This window comes from Daucus carota, chromosome 1 (genome assembly GCF_001625215.2).
Source record: "Daucus carota subsp. sativus chromosome 1, DH1 v3.0, whole genome shotgun sequence".
Classification (NCBI taxonomy): Eukaryota; Viridiplantae; Streptophyta; class Magnoliopsida; order Apiales; family Apiaceae; genus Daucus; species Daucus carota.
This window is the reverse complement of record NC_030381.2, coordinates 20,264,632-20,287,016: the sequence shown is the minus strand read 5'-3', so window position 1 is coordinate 20,287,016 and position 22,385 is coordinate 20,264,632. Positions and strand designations below refer to the sequence as shown.

General features: G+C 33.2%; 2 protein-coding genes across 6 annotated transcripts; both read right to left on the bottom strand.

Moving 5' to 3' along the window:
- Positions 1 to 3,119: 3,119 nt before the first annotated feature.
- LOC108202605 (uncharacterized) lies at positions 3,120 to 8,831 on the bottom strand. Of its 5 annotated transcripts, none has more exons than XR_010291606.1 (10): positions 8,703 to 8,831; positions 7,993 to 8,096; positions 7,812 to 7,895; positions 7,367 to 7,464; positions 6,718 to 7,022; positions 6,070 to 6,204; positions 5,339 to 5,573; positions 3,830 to 4,031; positions 3,589 to 3,723; positions 3,120 to 3,492 (listed from the first exon to the last, which is right to left on the bottom strand). XR_010291606.1 is itself a non-coding variant. In XM_017371110.2 (9 exons), exons 2-9 carry the CDS (start codon positions 8,083 to 8,085, stop codon positions 3,640 to 3,642), a joined length of 1,236 nt encoding a protein of 411 aa, XP_017226599.1. In that variant the 5' UTR covers positions 8,086 to 8,096; positions 8,703 to 8,831; the 3' UTR covers positions 3,120 to 3,639. The 5 variants fall into 5 exon arrangements, 3 of the variants coding, with proteins under 3 accessions (XP_017226599.1, XP_063948812.1, XP_063948813.1); XR_010291607.1 differs by having other exon boundaries at positions 3,120 to 3,454; XM_017371110.2 differs by having other exon boundaries at positions 3,120 to 3,723.
- A 1,462-nt stretch (positions 8,832 to 10,293) lies between these two features.
- Positions 10,294 to 15,541, bottom strand: LOC108202596 (ABC transporter F family member 5). The gene is made up of 9 exons (XM_017371069.2): positions 14,550 to 15,541; positions 13,753 to 14,094; positions 13,304 to 13,444; positions 13,017 to 13,196; positions 12,723 to 12,878; positions 11,616 to 11,717; positions 11,381 to 11,509; positions 10,722 to 10,826; positions 10,294 to 10,647 (listed from the first exon to the last, which is right to left on the bottom strand). The coding sequence occupies exons 1-9, from the start codon at positions 15,423 to 15,425 to the stop codon at positions 10,552 to 10,554; spliced, it is 2,127 nt and encodes a 708-aa protein (XP_017226558.1). The 5' UTR covers positions 15,426 to 15,541; the 3' UTR covers positions 10,294 to 10,551.
- Positions 15,542 to 22,385: the final 6,844 nt, after the last annotated feature.

The window sequence follows — 22,385 nt, the reverse complement described above, 5'->3', positions numbered from 1 at the left end:
AATTGACGCGTCAACTACATGGTCCCATGTATGTCTACTTACAACCCGAAACACATCCTTTGCCAAATTACTTGCCCAAATCATTAAACTACGAGCTCAATTTCCTGATCATCCCATTAAATCAATCCGACTGGATAATCCTGCAGAATTTACATCTGCAACTTTTAATGATTATTGCATGTCTGTAGGAATCTCAGCCGAACACCCGGTAGCTCACGTACATACACAAAATGGTTTAGCAGGATCCTTAATTAAAAGACTTCAACTTATTGCCCGTCCCTTACTCCTAAGAGCAAAGTTACCTATATCTGTTTGGGGTCATGCAATACTTCACGCTTCAAATATAATAAGAATAAGGCCTTCTTCTTACCACAAACAATCTCCTCAAGAATTGGTTATTGGTCAAGTACCTAATATCTCTCATTTAAAAGTATTTGGTTGTGCTGTGTATGTTCCTATATCACCACCTCAAAGAACTAAAATGGGACCTCAAAGAAGAATTGGTATATATGTTGGTTTTGATTCTCCGTCTATTATAAGGCATCTGGAACCATTGACTGGTGATGTTTTTACTGCTCGGTATGCTGATTGTCATTTTGATGAATCTATGTTCCCTACATTAAGGGGATATAAAATTTTGCATAAATTAAATTCAGAAATATCATGGAATGCCTCAAGATTAAATGCTATTGATCCACGGACTAAACAATGTGAATCTGAGGTTCAAAGAATTATACATATGCAAAATATTGCTAATCAAATGCCAGATGCTTTTAATGATTCTAGAAATATTGTGAAGTCATATAAACCTGTTGTAAATGCTCCGGCCAGAATTGAAATCCCTGGCAATAAATCAATTTCAGAGGAATTAATTGGTGATTCAAAGTCACGCCAAAAGCGTGGTAGACCTATTAGTGCAAAAGATATTGTACCACGAAAACAGAAATTGATTAGAATGCCCCAGAAGTGGCAAATGTTTCAGAAAATACCCAATAAATGGTATTGCCTCCTGAAGAGGTTCAAGCTCCTGAAGTGGCTGTAACAAAACCTCCTGAAGAGGAAATTGCCCCAAAAGAGGCACATGCCCCAGAAGTGGCAAATGCTTCCATAGAAGCAAAGGTACCTAAGAATTATGAGATCTCAATGAGTTATGTACATAACGGGAAGTTATTGGATTGTGAGAGTACTGAAATCAATGATGTGTATGCTTTTTCTGTGGCATTTGATATTATTATGAACTCTGATCCTGAACCACAAAGTGTGGAAGAATGTCGACAAAGAGATGATTGGCCAAAATGGAAAATTGCAATTCAAGAAGAATTGCAATCATTGCGCAAAAGAAATGTATTTGGACCTGCAGTCCAAACTCCAGCTGGGTAGTCCCTGTTGGGAATAGATGGGTATTTGTACGAAAACGAAATGAGAGAAATGAAATTGTGAGGTATAAAGCCCAGCTTGTAGCCCAGGGATTCTCTCAAAGACCTGGTTTCGATTACCAGGAAACATATTCTTCTGTGATAGATGGAGTTACCTTTCGTTTTCTAATGGGTATGGCTTGTATGGAAAAACTAGAAACACGTTTGATGGACGTCGTGACAGTATACCTATATGGATCACTTGATAGTGATATTTATATGAAAATCCCTGAAGAATTAAATATAGAGGACTCTAAGCCTCGACATCTATATTCTGTCAAATTACAACGATCATTGTATGGTTTAAAACAATCTGGTCATATGTGGTACAACAGGCTTAGTGAATACTTATTGAATGATGGATTTGTTAATAACCAAGTATGTCCTTGCGTTTTCATTAAACGTTTGTTGACAGGTTTTGTTATTATCGTTGTATATGTGGATGATTTGAATATTGTTGATACTTCTGAAGATATTACTAATGCTACTAACTATTTGAAAAATGAGTTTGAGATGAAAGATCTTGAAAAGACAAGATTTTGTTTAGGTATACAGGTGGAGCACTTATCTTCAGGCATATTTGTTCATCAATCAAACTACACTGAGAAGATTCTTGATCGGTTCTACATGGACAAAGCTCATCCACTAACCACGCCAATGGTTGTTCGATCACTCGAGGTTGAAAAGGATCCTTTCCGTCCTAGAAAGCAAGATGAAGAGGCTCTTGGACCTGAGACTCCATATCTCAGTACAATAGGCGCTCTCATGTATCTCGCAAACAACACACGACCTGATATTTCATTTGCAGTGAATCTGTTGGCAAGATTTAGTTCCGACCCTACTAAAAGGCATTGGGATGGAATCAAACATATATTCAGATATCTTCGGGGAACAATTGATCTTTGGGTTATTCTTTCCAAGCAGTTCAAGATCACAAGTAACTGGATATGCAGATGCTGGATACATGTCAGATCCTCACTTTGGACGATCACAGAATGGATATTTGTTTACATATTGTGGTACTGCTATTTCTTGGAAGTCTACAAAACAGACTATGGCTGCAACTTCATCAAACCACGCAGAGTTATTAGCAATTCATGAAGCAAGTAGAGAATGTATTTGGCTAAGGTCTGTCATTCAACATATTCGAGAATCATGCGGATTATCAGGAATCTCAGATAGCCCCACAGTATTATTTGAAGACAACTCAACCTGCATTAAACAACTAAAGGAAGGATATTAAAGGAGATCGAACAAAACACATATTGCCAAAATTCTTTTACACTCATGAACTTAAAAAAAATGGTGACATTGAAGTACAACAAGTTCGCTCTTGTGATAATCTGGTGGATATACTTACGAAGTCACTACCTACATCAACATTTGAGAAGCTGCGAAATAATATGGGTATGCGGAGGTTCAAAGGTTTGCTACATCAAGATGTTAAATTGTGAGACATTTTATTCAGGGGGAGGCTGTACTCTTTTTCCTTCGTTAAGGTTTTTATCCCAATAGGTTTTTCCTTACAAGGTTTTAACGAGACAGCCAATCTTTGTAATAAATAACATTTGACAATCAAGAGGGAGTGTTATAACAACTGTACGTGTTTGTCAAATGTAGTAAATGCACCAGTTGGCTTGGCACAGTAAACAGAACAAGCAGCCTGTAATTGTATTTACCTGTACACGGTGATACGACTTTGCATGTAACAAATTAATACCACGCGGTTTACTTTGCCTATATAAAGCAAGCCGTACCATTTTGTTTATACAGTGAAAAATATTGAAGCATACATTCTTAGCTTACGATCTTCAGTCATACTATCTATTAGTTAGTTTACTAGTTTAATAGAATTATAACAATAACTATGACAAAAAATGTTTGACATTTTAGTATCCACAATAACTCGACAGTCTCACGTTTTCAAAAAGGAAGTTGCTAGTTCCACTGTTACAGACAGCAGTAATTGTAGCTCTTCAAGCTGTTCAGATAGTCGTGACATCTTCGCAAGTGAAACCTTTGATATCACACTGGCAATCCTACAAAGATTGTTCATCTGGACTCGACTGACCCCTCCCTTTCCAATAAACACCTCACTAAGTAACAATGAATAGTACAAACGGCCGGTGTTCAATTATACATCTTTTCCCTCACAAAGCGAAAATTTTCTTACCTGGTTTGCCGTGTTCAGGCTTCATATGTATAAAGAAAATCTCTATAGATGCTACTCCCCTTGCAGCATGACAGCCTCTTTTGCTACAATCCATTCACCATTTCCGGAAGTTTCCTCTCTGGAATTCGAACAACTCTAAGCACAAGAAGAAACTCATGGTCATATTTATGAACAGGAAACTAGCATGAACAATATTCAGAATATGTTGTGATTCTAATGCATAATGATGGTGGAAACCCACATCAGAACAAGTGTATATAAGTAGAGTCATCCAGTTCCAGTTCTCCAATGTGTAATTCTGTTTAGTTGTTGCTTGCTGTAAGAAATATAATAGCGGAGGCATTAGCTGCATTTCGTAGTGTCTGGGTCTGCCACAGAGCACACATCTTCCGGGATCTCCAAGCTCTTCTGCAGCCAGTAAAGGCTTTCCACCATACGAATATCTGCACATTTGAAAACGTCAACTGTAAAAGGCTAAATGAGCATGGCTCCTTGTATGGACTTCTAATCCTTTCTTGTCCTTCACAGTTATAAGGTTGCAGATACTTTTGAAAGCCCAGGGATGATAAATATATTTTTTAGCATCATAGCCTCGGGCTATAAGAGGTCGAGGGTTCGAGGTTCAATGAAGACGTGTGTGTGAGAGTAGTTAAATAATATTTGATGAAGTTGAAAGCAGGTACAGAGATCAACAGATCATTACCTGGGAAAGAAAAAGCAAACTTAGCAACAAATCAAAGATTAATATAAAGAAACTGACTTCATAAGTGTGGAACAAAGTTCTCAATATTCAGCAAGCGTACAAAAAGTCGATTTCAAAAAGCAAACATACAAGCTAATTATTTCCTACACATGATTGTAAGCTTTCAAAACTCAACAAAGTCAGAAGGTCACAGAATTAGGACAAATATTATATCCTTAAATATAATAAGCATAAGGAGGATAATTTGGTTGTTTGGTATAGTACGGCCGAATACATACGAACCATTAGATCTTATTGTTGTTTGGTCAGGATTCATAATAATATTTATATATAATATTAAAATATAAAATAAAATTTATACATTCGATGTTCTAAATTAAATAGAAGTAGGTTTTGCAAAAGAATATGTTCTCGGCTCTCTTTAAGTTCTAAACAAAATTTTAAGTTCTAAACAAAATAAAAGATGCCATGTTCTTTTTATATTTTAAACAAAACATAAGGAGGTTTTGTAAAAATTATATAGAATTAGGTTTTGTAATTAGAATACAACTTTTTATTCTTTTTATGTTCTAAACCAAATAAAGGAGGTTTTATAAATAGAATATGATGCTTTTTATAAAATTCATAACTATTTATTCTACTTCCTATTTTCATCACTAAATCTTTTTATTTTCAGTGAAATGAAAAAATTGACTTTAATCATGTATAAATCAACGTATAAAACATTAGTACGATAATTCAAATTATATATATTAATATAAATACATTTTAAAAGATATCCATACATCATACAAATTATTAAGAAAAACTTGCATTTTCAAATCAAAACGTATACGTGCATCGCACGGGTCATAAGCTAGTATTTTCTAAAAGGAATAAAGACAACGAAAAAGTTGGTAGTAGTAGCATTTTAGTTGCAAAATTCTGTGAATCTTTAGACAGATGAACTCATAATATATAATCCTTATGGCAGGTTAAATTTACTCGATTTATAGCAGATGTAGAGAATGCTAGCCTGTTATGGATATAGTATTAGCGTTGCTTTACCTGAAGCATTGCTCTGGATGTGCATCCATTCGTTTCTTAAATTTGAGGTATGTCCTGCTAGCACTTAAAGCTCTATCATATTCATAAGCCTCCTCATCCCATGCTTCTTTTGATGAGGAGTCATCAAGGTAGTCTTCGTTGTCTTTAATAGAGAGTGCTGTATAGCTCAAACAAACTGAAGCAACATCTTTCTGATTTGCCTCTTCAAGAATATACACATAAAAGCAAGGCAAAACTGCAAAAGATATAAACATGATTATATCATGTAATGAAACCATAGCCCCATTTTAAATAAAAACAAAAATAAAAAATCCATTAAGTATTAATTACTACTATCCTGCTGAAAAACAAGTAGTAATAATCATGTGACAAAAATGTGAGAACTCCAGCAGTCATTCTTCATTCCATTTTTTACTATTCGTGGTAAATCGTTCAGGTAATCAAGAAGAAATTGACACGAATTGGATGCACATTGGTAATTAAAGGAATAGTAAAAGACCCTTATTCCATACTGGCATGCTCCATTTGCCGAAATAAGGGACAAATCCGCAGCAACACCTTTCACCAAAGAGTTTGACAACATAATTCATAGAATGAAATCGATACATATGAATAAAGTACTAAAAAGAACCAACCATAGCACTGGACCGCCACATAATTGTCACACAATTGTTCAGCCACAACAGCAGCGCTTATTTTAGCAGGGTAGAATTAATTGTTTGCCGACTCACCTTGAACTGTAGCATTGCCATTGTTTTCACCAGCTGCAGCATTTTTGCCTTTAATACCCACTGGATTTATCACTGTAGCTTTTTCAAGCTCCACTGGATTTGCATTCGCCCGATCATTGTGGCCACCTGCAACCACTAATAGGCATATTAACCATATAATTTTTTTAAGACACGATAATATTGCAGGTGAAACAACCAGATACGCAACTGTGACCTTTCACTTTGGAAAATCTATTTCATTATCTTTGGTTTATAAGTAAGATCTGTTGCCAAGTATACACTCAGAGATGAACAAATTACTGAGAAATATACTTGAGTCTGCTTAGGCTCAGAACTACCAGAAACATATACTGTCATAGGGCACTTCTGACTATAATGCTCGTTTGGATAATGAAGTGGTGGTGTTAGTGGCGCTTTATGATATATCAGACTTACATGTTATTATGTACTCCACATAATTTAATGCCTAACTAATTAAGATTATAGAGGAAACCGTGCATATGAAAATTACAAATTACAATAAATTACTGCAGAAGCGGCAGAACTACCATGGACAGGTACATATTAAAATGCAATAAAGTCGAAAAACAATTTTGTAAAAGAGGCAAGCATCAGTTAATATCCTTTTTCATGAAGCACAATAAGTACCTGCAGTATCATCGGAAGGAACTTTTATTGTTTGATTAGTAGACAAGAAATCTATAGTTGCCTCGGACTGATGAGGAATGCCTTCCCTTTTAGAATTAGAAGCTAGGCCCGCAGCTTCAGAGAGTGAGCGGCCTAACTCCTCTAGATCTACATCATCATCATTCCCTTCATCGAAGGACCAAAACTCGTCCCGCCAGTCAGTGTTTGAAGCTTGATAAGAAGCATCAGGTAGGAGCACATTCTCTTCTTCATGAGATTCCGAAATTCTATTACTGCTACATCTTTGAACACGTATAGCTATCCAGCTGTTGAGGACAAACCTAGTCAGCAGAGCACATTGTGCATGCTTGTATTAAAAAATATACATAGTAAATGAAAAGCAAAATTAATTTTATTATAATTGTGTTTCTAGTGAAAGATTGTATTATTATTGACATGAGAGTCAGAGTCCTGAATATAACAAAAAACATTGATTGGCATGAGGAGAATACACATAGGACACGATGAATTGCAGCAAGGAATTGTTGATATTACTATTTTATCTCTGTGTTAGCAATATTTGAAATTAATTTTTTTTCAGTATCATTGTCATTATCTGGTTACTAGCCCCAATACCTAAATTTATAGAAGGGGGGATGGGATAAAAGACCTTTCAGGGTTTCCTTTGCATGTTGGTGATATACAGCCAAAAACAAAAATTTGACGTTCTTCAAATGTCAGGGTCTTGGTAGATACTGGAGCATAAATCTGACAGAAAGAAAACAATAGAAAATGAAATCCGGATCTTTACAAATAACCCAACACAACAAGTTTTTCAATGAACTGCAAAATAGTGACTGCACTTCACGTAATGTAGCATATAGTGGTTGGGCTTTGAAATTTTCATTTTGGTGGCCGAACATTGCTTCTACTCCTTAAAAGTGGCGGAAACAATGTTTCGCCATCATTTTTCTTTTGGGATGAGCCATATTTTACATGATGGAAACAATCAGCCACCAAACGACGATTTTTTAGAAAACCAACCCCCAATAGGCTTAAATAGTTAAAATTTATCCACTAATTTGTGATTTATTCTATATTTTCATTAATCAAACCTGAGCAACAAGCAATAAACTATTTCCACATGATCTGCACACACGCCAATTGTGCGGTATGACCATATTAGGAATGGGCCAATCCTGTAAAAAGAAAAAAAAAACCAAGTATGCTGTATAATTCATCCAAAACCCAAAACAACAACCTGAAGAGAATGCAATAAGAGATAAAACAGCTTACAGGAAGTCCACCAAATTTTGTCGTATAATGGTCAGCCGCTTCGTATAAATCATCTGCCCATGGGCCTGGCATGCCTAGAATGACTTCTCCCATATCTTGCTATGCTAAGAACATAAAAAGGTGGAATATTTAAGTAAGCAATTATACATGGGTCTGGCCGTCTGGGTCCCGACAACCGATTGATGCAACCATCTATCAGCTATTTTCTTCCCAACTGGATGGCATGAAGCCTAAATCTTTTATGTAAATGCAGGGGGCTACGTCCTCTACCAGCAAAAAAATGATCATTCTAGGGTTTAGCCTACCAAAAAAAAAAGCCGGTAGATTGTTGCTAACAATCGATGGATGTGGACCAGCTGCCATTATACACAGTCAAGTAATGCAACTAAAACTCATAAAATTCATCTTGATACTTAGTTGCATAGGGCAAATAGCAATCTCCATCTCTCTCTGTGTATAGCAATCTCCCTCTCTTTCTCCCTCACACACACACACACTTAGCTTTAACAATTCAAATTAAAACACTTCAAAAGATGTAATTTTTCTTATACATGAAGCAAATAAATATGCAATCTGTTTTGAATACAAGTTGTTATACAATTTTCATATCGTTAAAAGTTAAAAAGGTTCATAGTTGAGGTACAACTAGCAGATATACAATCATCACCTAACAGAACACACACGGAGAGAGAGAGAGAGAGATAGAGTACCTAGTGAAGTGTAGCCGGAAGGCGGTGAGTGTTTGGCGGCTATATTCCTCTGCGAGTTAGAGAACAGAGATTATATAAATACTTGATTTCATTATTCTTTGGACTTCTATGTATCTACCTCCGTCACATTTTATATGAACGGGTTTGACTTTCACGGAGATTAAGAAAAATGTAGTAAATGTAGTTGAAAAGTGGGTAAAGTGATAGGACCTATCAATATTTAGTAATAGATATGAGATAGTGGAGAAAGGTAGTGGGTGTAAGAGCATCTTCAATGGGGCTCTTAAATCACTCTCTAAAATATAATATAATATTTGGCTCCTAGTGAGTTAAGACATCGAAATAGATTTCATCTCCAATGCTTCTCTTTATACTTGCTCCTTATTAATATTTTATTCATATAAATGAGAGAGAAAAGTGAAAAGAGAGAAATGTTTGTGATAAAATCGGAGGGAAAGTAATATTATATTCATGAAAAACATGTTAAGAGCTCCTACATGCTCTTTAAAAGAAAGGAGAGATGATGAGCTCTTAAGTTTTTAAAGAGTTTCAAGGAGCCCATTGGAGCTCTATTTCTTATCTTGCTCTTTAAATTTGAAGTTAAGAGCTCATTTAGAGAGCCCCTTGGAGATGCTCTAATAGTGTTTATTTAATAATAAGAGAGTATAAAATATAGAGTTAGTGGGTGTAATAGTGAAAAGTAGTGTTCAAAAATAGTAAGTATTCTAGGTTCATTCTTTTTGGGACGTCCCAAAAAGGAAATGAGGTCACATAAAATGGGACGGAGGGAGTAATATTTTGTATATATAAGTATAAAACACGAATTTTTAATTACTTTTAATTAAAAATATCATTTTATAAATCATTGAACTTCAAAAGTACAGTTCCAACTGAATTTTTATTTAGACTCCTCCAATAAAACAGTAATTTATCTAGAGATAGTCTCTTCACAATTTTTCCATTTAATAAAAAATTGGGATGTAAATTTTTTAGAAATTTATTGAAAAATTAGGTAATTCAAGATTTTAACATGACAAAATATTTATCTAAAAATTATGCTCGAAATGTAATGACAAACAATACAAAATCTTGACCAATGATTTTAAATAATACACGAGTATTACACAATTATCTGTTTAAGATTTGGATCTCTTGAACATGACAATGACCCGAATCGAATATATACTATCAATAATAATAATACCATTATATATCAATAATAATACCAGAAAAATTGTTAGATAACTTATCATAAATCTTTGATGAACATGTAAAAAATAATTTTTTATTAAATAACTTAGCATAAATCTCACGTGGACATGTGAAAAATAAAATTTTTAGTTAACAATTTAAAGTGTTGGACAATGAAGATGTAATAAGTCTTTGATAGAATATGCAAAACATATTACAGTTTCATTTACTATAAACAACATATCTTACTAATAATCTATTACTTATGAAATTTTATTTAGTGCATTCATTATACAAATCATATGTATATGTGGGTGACATTCTCGCCTCTAATTTTACCTCAAAAAATAATACAACTATGAGAATCGATATAAATGATACAACTATGAGAATCAATATATACAGACAAGCGAGGATGATAATCTGATTACTTTTTCCAAAGGATCCTCTAGTGTAAAACTGTATAAACAAAGTAATATGAATTTTAGACAACAAAGATTAAGAACATGCAATAATTTATCCAAGCTTTTATTCTAAAATTGATTTGAGATATTCCTAAACGTTTTATATATACATCAACGAATGTCGCTCGCACAGGGCCACCTAGATATTTTATACAGACAAACGACAGTTCTTTTAGTTAAGGGGATCTGAGTTCTTATTTCCACCTCTTAGCATTCTTCAGTCCCTTGGACTTCTGTTTTGCCTGCTGAAATGCCTGCATTTTTTGCTTCTTTCTAGCTTCCCTCTCAGCCTGGTCATTTTAAAGTTGCAGCTGTCAGGTATTGTCCCGATTATAGAAATGATGTTTAGTGGAAGTAATTTTACCTTTGACATTTTAGATTTGGCTTTTGTTTTTGGAGATTTTTCCTCAAGCTCAGCCTCCCGTTCAAGTTCCCTCTCCCTTGCGTCAATGTTCTTCTCTAGATAATACTGTGACATGGAAACTCTTGTCAGTCAAAGGCACAAAACACTGAAATAACAAATTCATTTTAAATCTATTTAAGTTACAATCCACTTGGGCTATTTAGAGAAAATTTGTTTACAATAGCATTATCACTTATGAGGTTTGGTATGCTCTCAGCTGAACAGGTGGCATGCTTCTTGTCAAAACATTTGAAATTACAAGATTTAAGTGGATTAAAAAAGTGAGGGGGTGAAAGAGTTGCTATATATTAAGGTTGGATATAATACATTATAATGATGCTGCCTAAAAATGACATTAGTACTTTAGTGGTGTCAATGCTTAGAATCAGAAACTATGCTGAGGTAGTAATGAGGACACAAGCAAACCATAAAAACAGACGGGAGTACACTATGAACCAAAAAAAAAGCAGAAATAGCATTGAATATATGTATAATATGGAAACCATTAGAGAAATGTTCCACACGGACTATGGCTAGCCATGTGCACTGGTCATGCCATCTACGGCATGCTATGTAGGCATAGAACTGCAATATTAACTGCTACAATAATGCAGACTTACATTATAGTCGCCCATATAGTCTTGTAGATTCCCATCCTTTACTTCTAAAACTCTGTTAACTATTTGCTTTATAAAGTATCGGTCATGAGAAACGGTAATGACAGTCCCTTTGTACTCGGATATTGCCTCCTAATATAATGAAAGAGCCACAAAATCAAAAGGACAGCAAATTAATAAAATGAAAGATATCAAGAGGGTACAAAATCACTTAAAATAAAGGCAATAATCACCAAACCTCAAGCATCTCTTTTGTAGGTATATCCAAGTGATTGGTCGGCTCATCCAATACAAGCAATGTTGAAGGTGTTACCATGAACTTGCAAAAGGAAAGACGGGCCTGAAAAGGTATAACATCCCAGGTTTATTCAACTTAACAAAGGTAAGATTGGTAAAAGACGATATTTGTCACCAGCAATCTCTGCTGTTCGTAGTTTTATGTGCAGCCACATATACATTCATTCACGATGAAATTTACATATACCGGTTGTTCAAATCTTCACAATAACTTTGACGAAATAAAAAATGCTTGTACAAGGGATAAGATGTAGGATTAGTCACACAGTAGTGGTAAAAAAAAAAGAACTTTTGTACCCACTGCACCTCATCATTGCAGGACAAGAATAGAAGCTTAGGTAATTCTGATGATATATCTTTAGAATTCTTGCATAACAGTTGTTATTATTGTGCCAGATAAAGTTAAAAGTAACTAATTTCTGTTAGTGTCATTTATTCAATTAATTGGTGACAATTATTTTTAACAAAAACAATCTGGTCCTAATTCATTAAAAACAATAATTAAACCATAGTACCAAAGTAAATCAATAGAAGCCTTTTATTCTACAATTGTAAAATATATCTTTCGAATGCAACAAACAGATTCCACACACACAGATCTCAGTTGAAAATTCTACAATCCTAATCACATAGTTGGTAGTCTGTCTGCCTAACGTTTTCATTTGCAAGTCGATAAAGTAGCTAAAGGGCTTTTAGCAACTTCTCCATACAGAAAAAAGAAGGCAGAGCCAAACGAAGTAAACATATTCTATTCAAATGTTCTTGGTATACCTAAAATGAGAATAAATTTCAGGAACTTCAAATAGGGTGACATACATATGAGATGTGAACAAACAGACAGTAGAAGCGGATAACAGATGACAAACGGAACTATCAATTCCTTATTTTAATAAAGAACCAAATGGGAAAATACAATAGTTACAATCAATTTCATGTATGACAGGAGAGCAACAATGACGATCCTGGTTAAAAGATAAGAGCAAGTGATCTGAAAATAACACGAATCCAATTTAAAAGTGTGGAGACAACTAAAAAACTAGATCATTACCTTCTCACCCCCGCTTAAAAGAGAGACCTTCCTATCAAGCATATCAGCCTTAAAATTACAACGTCCAAGAAGACCCTTTATATCATCCAATCTCCAGTCCTCTGCTACTTCTGCTACAGTGTCCAGTACTGTTTTATCTAGGTCAAGTGCTTCGGCCTGAAAATTTGGTATGTTATTCGCAATGGGATATTTCGTCATCTGACAAGTAACAATCCCAGCCTACAGAAAGAAACTGGATATACTCTGTTTCTCAAATCATATGTAAAAAGTTGGACAGGAGATATCTGTACATGCCTGATTCTGCTCAAAATAGTTAGGTAACACATTATGCTCTCCAAGCAACACTTCACCTCTTGTTGGCTTCTCTAATCCCATAAGTAGTTTAAGCAATGTACTTTTCCCACACCCATTGGGGCCTAGAATAGCAACTTTCTCCCCCTTCTCAATTGTTAGATTTGCATTCTTGAAGAGAACCTGGTAAACAGAACATAAAAATAGCACACAAGTAGGGTACGCATACCAATAATTAGTATGTACCATTTTTTCATTCTTAATTCGAAACCGATTAATAAATTAATCACCTGATCACTGTAGCAAAATTCGAGATTCTTGACTATTGCAACTGTTCTTCCACTTCTTCCACGCTCAGGGAACCTGATCTTCATCTGTTTCCGAATAAATGGCTTATCAACCTGTTCCTCATCCTGAAGTTTTTCCAGCTTCTGTTACATATAAGAAATGCATGAGCATACATATTAGATTTCCAAGAACTTTGCTAGCTACAAGCAGCAAATGACTGATATGAATAAGCTCTCGTATTTTCTGCACGATAAAATTTCCCCTCTTTTGGCGACTATCTCATGTTAAAGCCAGAGTCCTAATAAAATTCAAAATTGCGTATCTGGTGGCGTCAAAGTAGTATATAACTGGAAAAAACATAGTAGTAATGCTGTATTTATTACACACATTTAGCTAATTTTACACCAGAGCATTATAAATTAGGAATGGACGATTTGGCTCTTCAGTGTACCTTTCCAGCAGTGGAGGCACGTCCTGAATTTGCTCCCGCACCTAACCTGGTTATTAAACCTTTAGTATGCCCTATTTCTTTCTGCTGCTTCTCCCATGCTGCAAACTGAGCTTCAATCCATGATGCCTTTTGGATAATAAATTCAGAATAATTTCCCATGTAAGTTCTGGACACGCCCATATCAGTTTCAACAATTTTTGTGCATAATTGGTCAAGGAAAGCCCTGTCATGAGATATGATAACCATGGGCACATCTTGCTTATTCAGATAACCTTCAAGCCACTCAATGGTATCAAGATCAAGATGATTTGTAGGTTCATCTAGAAGCAACAGATCTGGGTCCTGTGTAGTTTATGTAATAGCCAGTCAAACATAGATACCTGATACGTGTTACAAATGTAGCAAAATAACAAAACATTTACAATATTAGAAAGCACAAATGAAATTTGTACATCATCTGCAATCATAAATATGATATAACCAGTAGTCTACACATCCCATTCCAAGTCATTATAATTCTATCAAATATGAAACAGAATATAATTATCTCTATCATCAACCAAACATGAAGGTTTATTGAGTAGCTCCAAGGAAGGCAGTAGAAGTGACAAATTCTTAAATGGAAGTTTCAATCTGGGTTCATATAATTAATTTCTTCTATAAACATTTCAATATCACAGCCACACCTTTGCTCAATTAAATGAAGCTCCCATAAGCAAATAGCATGTACATCTACAACCCACAGACCCAAAACACATAAACCATTAATTTACCAACAAAACAACATGGCCACAAACCTGAAGTAGAATCTTCCCAAGTGACATCCTCATTTGCCATCCACCACTAAAAGATGCCACCAACCTATCTGAATCCTCCTCCGAAAACCCAAGTCCAGACATCAATTTACTAATCTTCACATCCACTACATCCAAATCCACAGCCTGAGCCCGTCTCTGCAACAAATCAAACTCATCCAAAAGCCTCCCCATCAACTCCAAATCCTCTACAGAACCCTCGATTGCCTTCTGCACCTTCTCCAGTCTCCCCGAAATCTCCATTTCCTCCTTAAACGCACTCATAAACTCTTCCTTCACTGTCCTACTCAACGAAACCTCGAATTCCTGACTCAAAAACGAAATCTTCATATTCGATTTCGCCTTGATCACATTCCCTGAATCGGGTTCTTCCATCCCCGCAATAATTCTCATCTGGGTTGTTTTCCCCGCACCATTGACACCTACTAGCCCTACTTTTTCACCTTTCTTAACTTCCCAACTAATATCCTTCAACACAGTCATACCCTTATAACTCTTAGTCACATTCTCTAACCTAACCCCAGATGAAATACTAGAAGCACCAGTCCCAGACTGCCTACTACCACGCTTATAATCAACATTCTCCGAAGAATTCTTCGAAAACAAAGACTCTATATCCTCTTTCACACTTGTTTCAGCTGTATCAACAGCTACAGCCGACAACCTCGGCGGGTTTTTAGAGTACGGAGAGTTTCTATTACTAAACCCAGCTACGCATTTTATCGAACAGTTGCTGGGCATGATGGACTGGGCCGGTATTTGGGTCGAAACTGGCCGGAACCGTTGCCGAAAAGATGATGTTCCGGTGAGAAATGATGAACTGAGGTCGATAAGCTGAAGCTTAGCGGCTAAATCCATGGCTGTTCGAAAGATAGATACAGAAGCTGTGTGTATATGTATCTATAATCTCTGTCTCTTATCTTCCTTGGCTCATGGAAACAACAAATGAACTCTCTGCGTCCCTGTTATTAATACATTTATTCTTTAAAATAAAACATTTTTTAATAGTTAAAATATACTTTAAAATATAAATTTGGAAGTTAGTTGAAGAAGAAATTAAAATTTTAACCCGATAAAAATGACAACCACATGTTTTTGCTGTGTTTATTTTAAAAATGTTAAAAAGAATATTTCTCTAATATGTAACTGTTCAGGGCCGGTTTTGAGGGAGTGCAACAAGTGCAACAGCACAGGGCCCATGAAAATTTAGGGCCCCCAAATTTATGATTACTTCTTTTTATCTTTTGGTATTATCTTTTGATATACTCATGATAAATATAATATAATATTAATATCTCTTTAATTTTTATCATTATTTTATTTAAACACTAATCAATTCTCAACTCCCTCTCTCTCCCCGCAAACTAGTACACTGTACAAGCAATAAATCTCACACGTCCACACACATATTTAAGTCTAACTACTCAAAAAACAAATAATTTTTCACTTGTAGTAGTCTAATTTTGTTTATGATATTTTGTTATTTTAAATATATTAAAATTTTGTTTTATCATTTGGAAGGGGCTCATTCTTAAAGTCAGCACAGGGCCTCAAAAAAGTCCCAAACGGCCCTGTAACTGTTGCGTGACAATATAATCTACTGAAATTTTAAAATATTGACCATATAAGTGGACGTAAATACCTATTGCATTTCATAACAATTATTATTAATTAATAAAATGAAATAGAAGAGGAAGAGAAAATGGTAACGTGGATGTTTGTACAAATTAAATTATAATTTTTTTAAATAACTAACTTGATTTTTCATCATCTTTTTAAAATTCTGAGATGCTCAAGTCCAAAATGTGTCCGTTTTAAAACTAGTTAACTTTAATTAGTTCAATTTTATGAATGGTTTGATACTATTTCGAGTTATTTTAATCGTGTTTGAAGAAAATGAATACGTATTGGATTTCGATAATAACAATCTCAATGGTGAGAGTAAAAAACAAAATTGTAGAGATAACGCCGGTGCCATAGCATGCATTCATTCCTGTGGTGCAGCTTGTGCGAAGAATCTTTCTGACCTGTCTTTTATTTCCACGTGTAACATAAACGCCAGGTGCAACCTCCAACACGTAGGCTGCCCCTATTTTTCTTGAGATTGTTTCAATTGGCTGGAGTGATCTCAACCTCCTTCCTTCCTTCCATTTTACTGGAGCAAATAAATATAGTTATTGTGGGTGTTTGGTGACCCATTTTAAGCCGGACTTCTCGACTTATAAGTTAGAACACTTATTCGTAGCGTTTGTGTTAAAAGTCAAGAAGCACTTATAAAAAGTTAGGAATGCTAGCTTTTGTTTCAGGAGTTCTACTTATTTCCCAAACACTTTAATCACTTATAAGTCTTATCTTGTTTTTAACTTCTACTCTATTTATTTATTTTAAGCAATAAGCACTTATTTTAAACTCACCCAAACGGCCCCATTGTTATAATATGATATCAAAAATTATATTTTGATACTAAAATAATTTTCGTTCTTTAATTTATGATTTTAAAATAAAAGCACAGAGATATAAAATATGAACACAAGTACAAAAATTTAATCAAAATACTATATTCGTTTCCCTCCAAAGTCTCACGTGGCAATTATAACTACATCTGTACTTGGTTCTATATTTAGAACCAAGCAAAACATTTTTCTATTTTAGCATCTTATATAGCATTACATTGGAGTGTTAAATTCTATAAATAATGCTATATTACAGAAATAACATCTCCTGTATTATTGCATTGGACTTGCTCTTAGAGCGGAATAAAAAATTGAATTAATATTGAAAGTACCCTAAAAATCAAAGACACTTATAAAATAGAAATATATCAAACGGGCTTAAAAATCGAATGCGCAGAATTTTTAATGTTACAATTTTAATGAGGGTTAAACATCAAAATTGTAGCTGATGATAATTTACTCACCAATCTTATTAGATATCATGTGAATCATTGTAGTAATACATCACCCTCCGTCCCTATGTACACGTTCACTATTTGCCGTATTTCGAAACTCTTGTAAAGTTTAGTTTCATAATATTTTTTAAAATTTTTATTAATTTGAATAAAAATTTAAATATCAAATTTTTGTTTAGGGTAAAAAGTTTTTAAAAAAATATCATGGAACTATACTTTAAAGAAACCTTAAAAAAACGTGTCAAAAAGTAACGTATGTCATTAAATGGGACAAAGTGAGTAATAAATATCAAATATGTACCTCTAAAATAAAAATAATATTTTTGAGTTCTACGCATATTCCATAAATTTTATCACAACCAAGTAAAAAATTGTAAATTCTAGTATTTTAGATATAATATTTAGAATTTTAAAAAATTATTTACTATATATTTTTAATTTATAGTTAATTTCTATATCTTTATTCTAAATAGTAATAAGAATTCACAACTTTTCATTTAATAATGATAACATTCTTCAAATATGTGTAGATTTCCATGAATTTTATATTTATTCCCTATCATTATCTAGGCATACACTTTCATATTCCATCTGTCACCCTTATTCTTTAAAGGTTTGTCGAGGTTGTGCCCATGGGCACATTCTAAGTAGTAAAATTTATGAATTTGGATGGTTTTGATTGATGTGGTTATTTAAACGGGGGGTCTATCATTAAAGAGTGTAAACCAATCAAATCAAAACCATCCAAATTCATAGATTTTAGTGCTTAGTATGTGCTCATGGACATCATAGAAAAACCGTTCTTGAAGTAACTTAATCTTTTTCTCTATTATACTCTCAAACTCTCGAAGAAGGATCTTAGTCAAATATTTACCGGCTTTGCGAGACCATTTTGTTTTACACATGGCTAGGCACTTTGGTCATTAATTCTCGATAAAAACTCTTTAATGTCGAATATCTCATGAGCAAAATTAACTAAAGTCTCTCGAGTGATTAGACGGAGACATGATTCGAACCTGCACTCTTTTCAGTAAAAATATAGAGAAAGTCTCTCAAGTGATTAGACGGAGACATAATTCGAACTTGCACTACTCTTTTCAGGAAAAACATAGAATAGTAAAGGATCCAGCATGCGGAACACGATCATTACATTTAAAAAAGAAAGGAGGATAGAGGACTCAACACATATTTTAAGACTTCTGTGAAGAATATATAGGTCATAAATTATTTTAAGCTTTTCTTTCTTCTAAATAGAAGTTTTATATTCAAGTTTTTTTAAAAAAATTGAAAATAATTGATGAAACTGTACTTCATAAACAGCTTAAGATATGTGTCAAGCAGTGAAGGAAAACCGTAAAGAAATGAGAGACGAATAAAGTATCTATATTGACTTTAATGATTCAAATGATTCTTTGATAAGACGACGAATATCACATTTGGTATCAACTTCAACCATCATTTTGATATTTAACCCGTTTTAATAATACCAGCTTGCACTTGTGTAGAGCACAGGTTAATTTTAAATGATTTATTCTGTTAATAATTTTTATTTATTATAATTCTATCTATGATTTTAAAATGGGATATAATATGTGTCATGAATTACATTTATTTATATTTCTTAAATGTACCCCGTTAAAATTGAAATTTTATAAGTTATTCATGATAATTGAACATTACACGTTTGTATGGGTTTTTTTTATATATATCTTATATTTCACATCAATCGAAATAGAAAATTTTGACGAATATGATGAAAAGGAGTAACATTAGATGAGAGTATTATACCAAACTATAGATTATACTCATATTTTGTTATTATAGTTGATATAAATAGTATAAATTAAATATAACATAAAATAATCAAATTAATATTTGTTAGATATTTTCATGAATAAATAATAGAATACACAGAGAGAGAGAGTTCGGTTTTATGGAGACCGTTTTTTTTAAGACCGTGGAGATCACTTATGTTCTGCAAGCAAAACATTGCAAAACATATAATTTTACGGATCATACTATACAAAGATCATTATTTTATTCAAAATCTTGAAAATCATATATAGTTTGCATGTAGAACATTATAAAATGTTTTATTCTATGAAATATGTTTAGTTTGCAGAAAACATTTTAACTCTCTTTCATATTTAAGTAATTTACTAACTTTTTTAAATATATTTTAACATTATGCTATATTCATCTTCTGCATCATTATTTTTATAAAAGTTCTACTTCAGTATCATTATATTTATTATATAACATTATCTACGATACAAAAATCACTATATTTGTTATATTATATTATCAAAATATATATTGTAATAGTATTTTTTATTTTGTATGATAATTATAATGTCCTATATAAGGTATTTTATATTTTATTATGATCATTTTAGTAATTTTTTATAAAATTATTCATAGTTAACATTAATATTCCGCAGAGGTATATTTTAAACATATGTGTACAAAAATTTAAATTTAAATTATATCATGGATTATTATTTATTGAATGAAATATGCTACATCCGTATATTTTAGGAATGTAGATAATTATTAATATTTGTAAATACATTAACTATAAAAAGTATTCAAGCCTGTTTTAAAATATTATTTATTATGTTTTCTTAAATATGTTTGCACATGATTCATAAGCACATGTAACATACAATTAATTTCTAATCACAATATGAGTCACATAATTAATTAAGACTGTGAAAACAATGCATGATACATCGATGGTGTGTGGTCATTCATCCCGGATTATCACTATTATCAAAGTTATGAAATTAAAATTGTCTTTGAGAAAGTTGAAGGAACTAAGGCACATTCCTTCTCTAGTGAGGAAAATTTTGATAATCCTGCTCTGGTAAATGCATTGGAACAAGTTGCTCTAAAGATCATAATTGCAAGGATTGAAGAACTTGTTCAGAAGTGAGCATAGGTTAAGGAAGAAAGAGCTGTTAAGAAAAGAGCCGAGGAATTAGCACTAAAAACAAAAGCCAAGAAATCAAGGAAAAGCAGTTCAGACTAGAGGAATTATGAAATATAATCCAAACTGTACTTATTATTATTTCCCGCCTTTAAGTAGTTCGTTTTTCTTTTTGTTAGTTGACACTCTAAAAAACAAACCAGGGAAGATTGTAAAGCATAATATAACTTATAATATAATAGTGACAACTCAACACACTAAAAAGACATGAAAATAATATATAAGTATGATACATGAACCATCAGGTTGAAGAACCGGTATATGCAAAATCAGACATTCAAGCAAACTGAAGCAATCACAAATCCACTGTAAGAATTCATTAATATATTCAAGTCTCAGTGAAGAATAGAATTCAAGTTGTTTTAGGGGACAGAATTTGTCTACTAATTCAGTGATAAGTACCTGTAGATTTCAGGATCGACACCATGACTATTCATAATCAAATATTGAAGCATTACTAACCAAAAATGGACTTATCAATGTTATTTATCAGAAGACTGTACGAAGCTCAGTTTCAGTGTTATTAATTTGAGAAACGATCCAGCATTAATCATCAACATGTACGAAGTTGTTCGTTGTATTTATTTAACGAAGAAGATCAAGTCAAGCAAGCAGTTTAATTGATGGTGAAGAATAAAGTTCAAGTTGTTTAATTGATGATGAATATTAAGTTTAGTTACGCACAGATGAACCAGACTGTACATTTGTGTGCCCGCTATTTATATTGAATATTTAACATCAAAGGAAAGTGGTCGTTCAAGCGAGAGATAACCGAAGACGAAGATTTCAAGACAAGAAGACAAAAAGATCTGAAGAAAAGAATTAATTAATTAATTATTCTCTACCTATCAAAATTAAATTAGTTGCTTAATTTATTTATTAAATTAATTCACCTTGAATTAATTTAATTCTTGAATTATTCAATTAATTAATTAAGTAGAAAATATTAATTCACTACTCAAAATATTTATTTTGATTGCATAATTTATTTATTAAATAAATTCACACTTGAGTAAATTTAATTATTGAATTTTTATAATTAAATAAATAAGTGGATAATAATTTATTGATTATTTAATGGTTGTTTGGACATTGTCTTACTGGCCGGCAAGGTAAGACAATCTATAGATTGTTCTACCGAGTCCTGCCTAGGTTTGTCCTGCTCAGTTACTCGGCAAGACAATCCATAGATTGTCTTCTCGAGTCCTAAAGGATTGCCTTGCCACACTGCTTGGCAAGACAAATGTCCTCCCGAGATACAGATTGCCTTGCAAGTCAGGATTTGTCTTATAGGGCTTAGAATTGTCTTATCGATGTCTAAAAATTGTCCTACCAAGCTCAAATAGTTTTACCATAGTCTGAAAAATGTCTTACCGAAGGAAAATTGTCTTGCCCAGAAATTAGATTGTCTTACAAGTGTTTTTGGCCATTTTAATTGTCTTTTTCGGCCATAAAAATTGTCTTAAGTTTGTCTTGCTAGTACAAAGCATTTCCCTATGAATATGGGATGCTTTCCTTCATTTCTAGTGTTTTAAAAAATTGTAAAGCTTGATCAAGCTGCTTAACTTGCATATTGTTATATTCACAGAAGTTCTGTGTTTTGATCATTCGATTATTTTAATTTTTAAAGAAGAATACTTCATGTCAATTCTATTCTAGACTTTTTAGTAAACATTAAAACTGAACCTTATTAATTCTGTAATGACTTTCAAATTTAATTAATTATTCATCTTGAACCTTGTTTCATTAATTGATATTAATCTAATTTCCAAGTTCAATTCAAATCAGATTATTTCTACGCGAATTTTGGACGACTGTATTCAACCCCCCTTCTACAATCATATCAGGAGTCAACCCGCTTTCAACTAAAGTCAAATTCGAAAGCGGTGCCAAGAAATCAAATATCGCATTATCATAATAG

What these genes read in the sequence shown, in the direction of transcription:
- LOC108202605 (XM_017371110.2), bottom strand. Translation starts at nt 8,085, where the DNA reads ATGGGAGAAGTCATTCTAGGCATGCCAGGCCCATGGGCAGATGATTTA. An exon ending in TGCAAAGGAAACCCTGAAAG is followed by an intron (nt 7,023 to 7,366) that starts GTCTTTTATCCC and finishes TGTCCTCAACAG; the next exon opens with CTGGATAGCTATACGTGTTC. An exon ending in TTATATACACTTGTTCTGAT is followed by an intron (nt 3,724 to 3,829) that starts GTGGGTTTCCAC and finishes TCTTGTGCTTAG; the next exon opens with AGTTGTTCGAATTCCAGAGA.
- LOC108202596 (XM_017371069.2), bottom strand. Translation starts at nt 15,425, where the DNA reads ATGGATTTAGCCGCTAAGCTTCAGCTTATCGACCTCAGTTCATCATTT. An exon ending in TTGGGAAGATTCTACTTCAG is followed by an intron (nt 14,095 to 14,549) that starts GTTTGTGGCCAT and finishes TAAACTACACAG; the next exon opens with GACCCAGATCTGTTGCTTCT. An exon ending in ACTATATGGGCGACTATAAT is followed by an intron (nt 10,827 to 11,380) that starts GTAAGTCTGCAT and finishes TCCATGTCACAG; the next exon opens with TATTATCTAGAGAAGAACAT.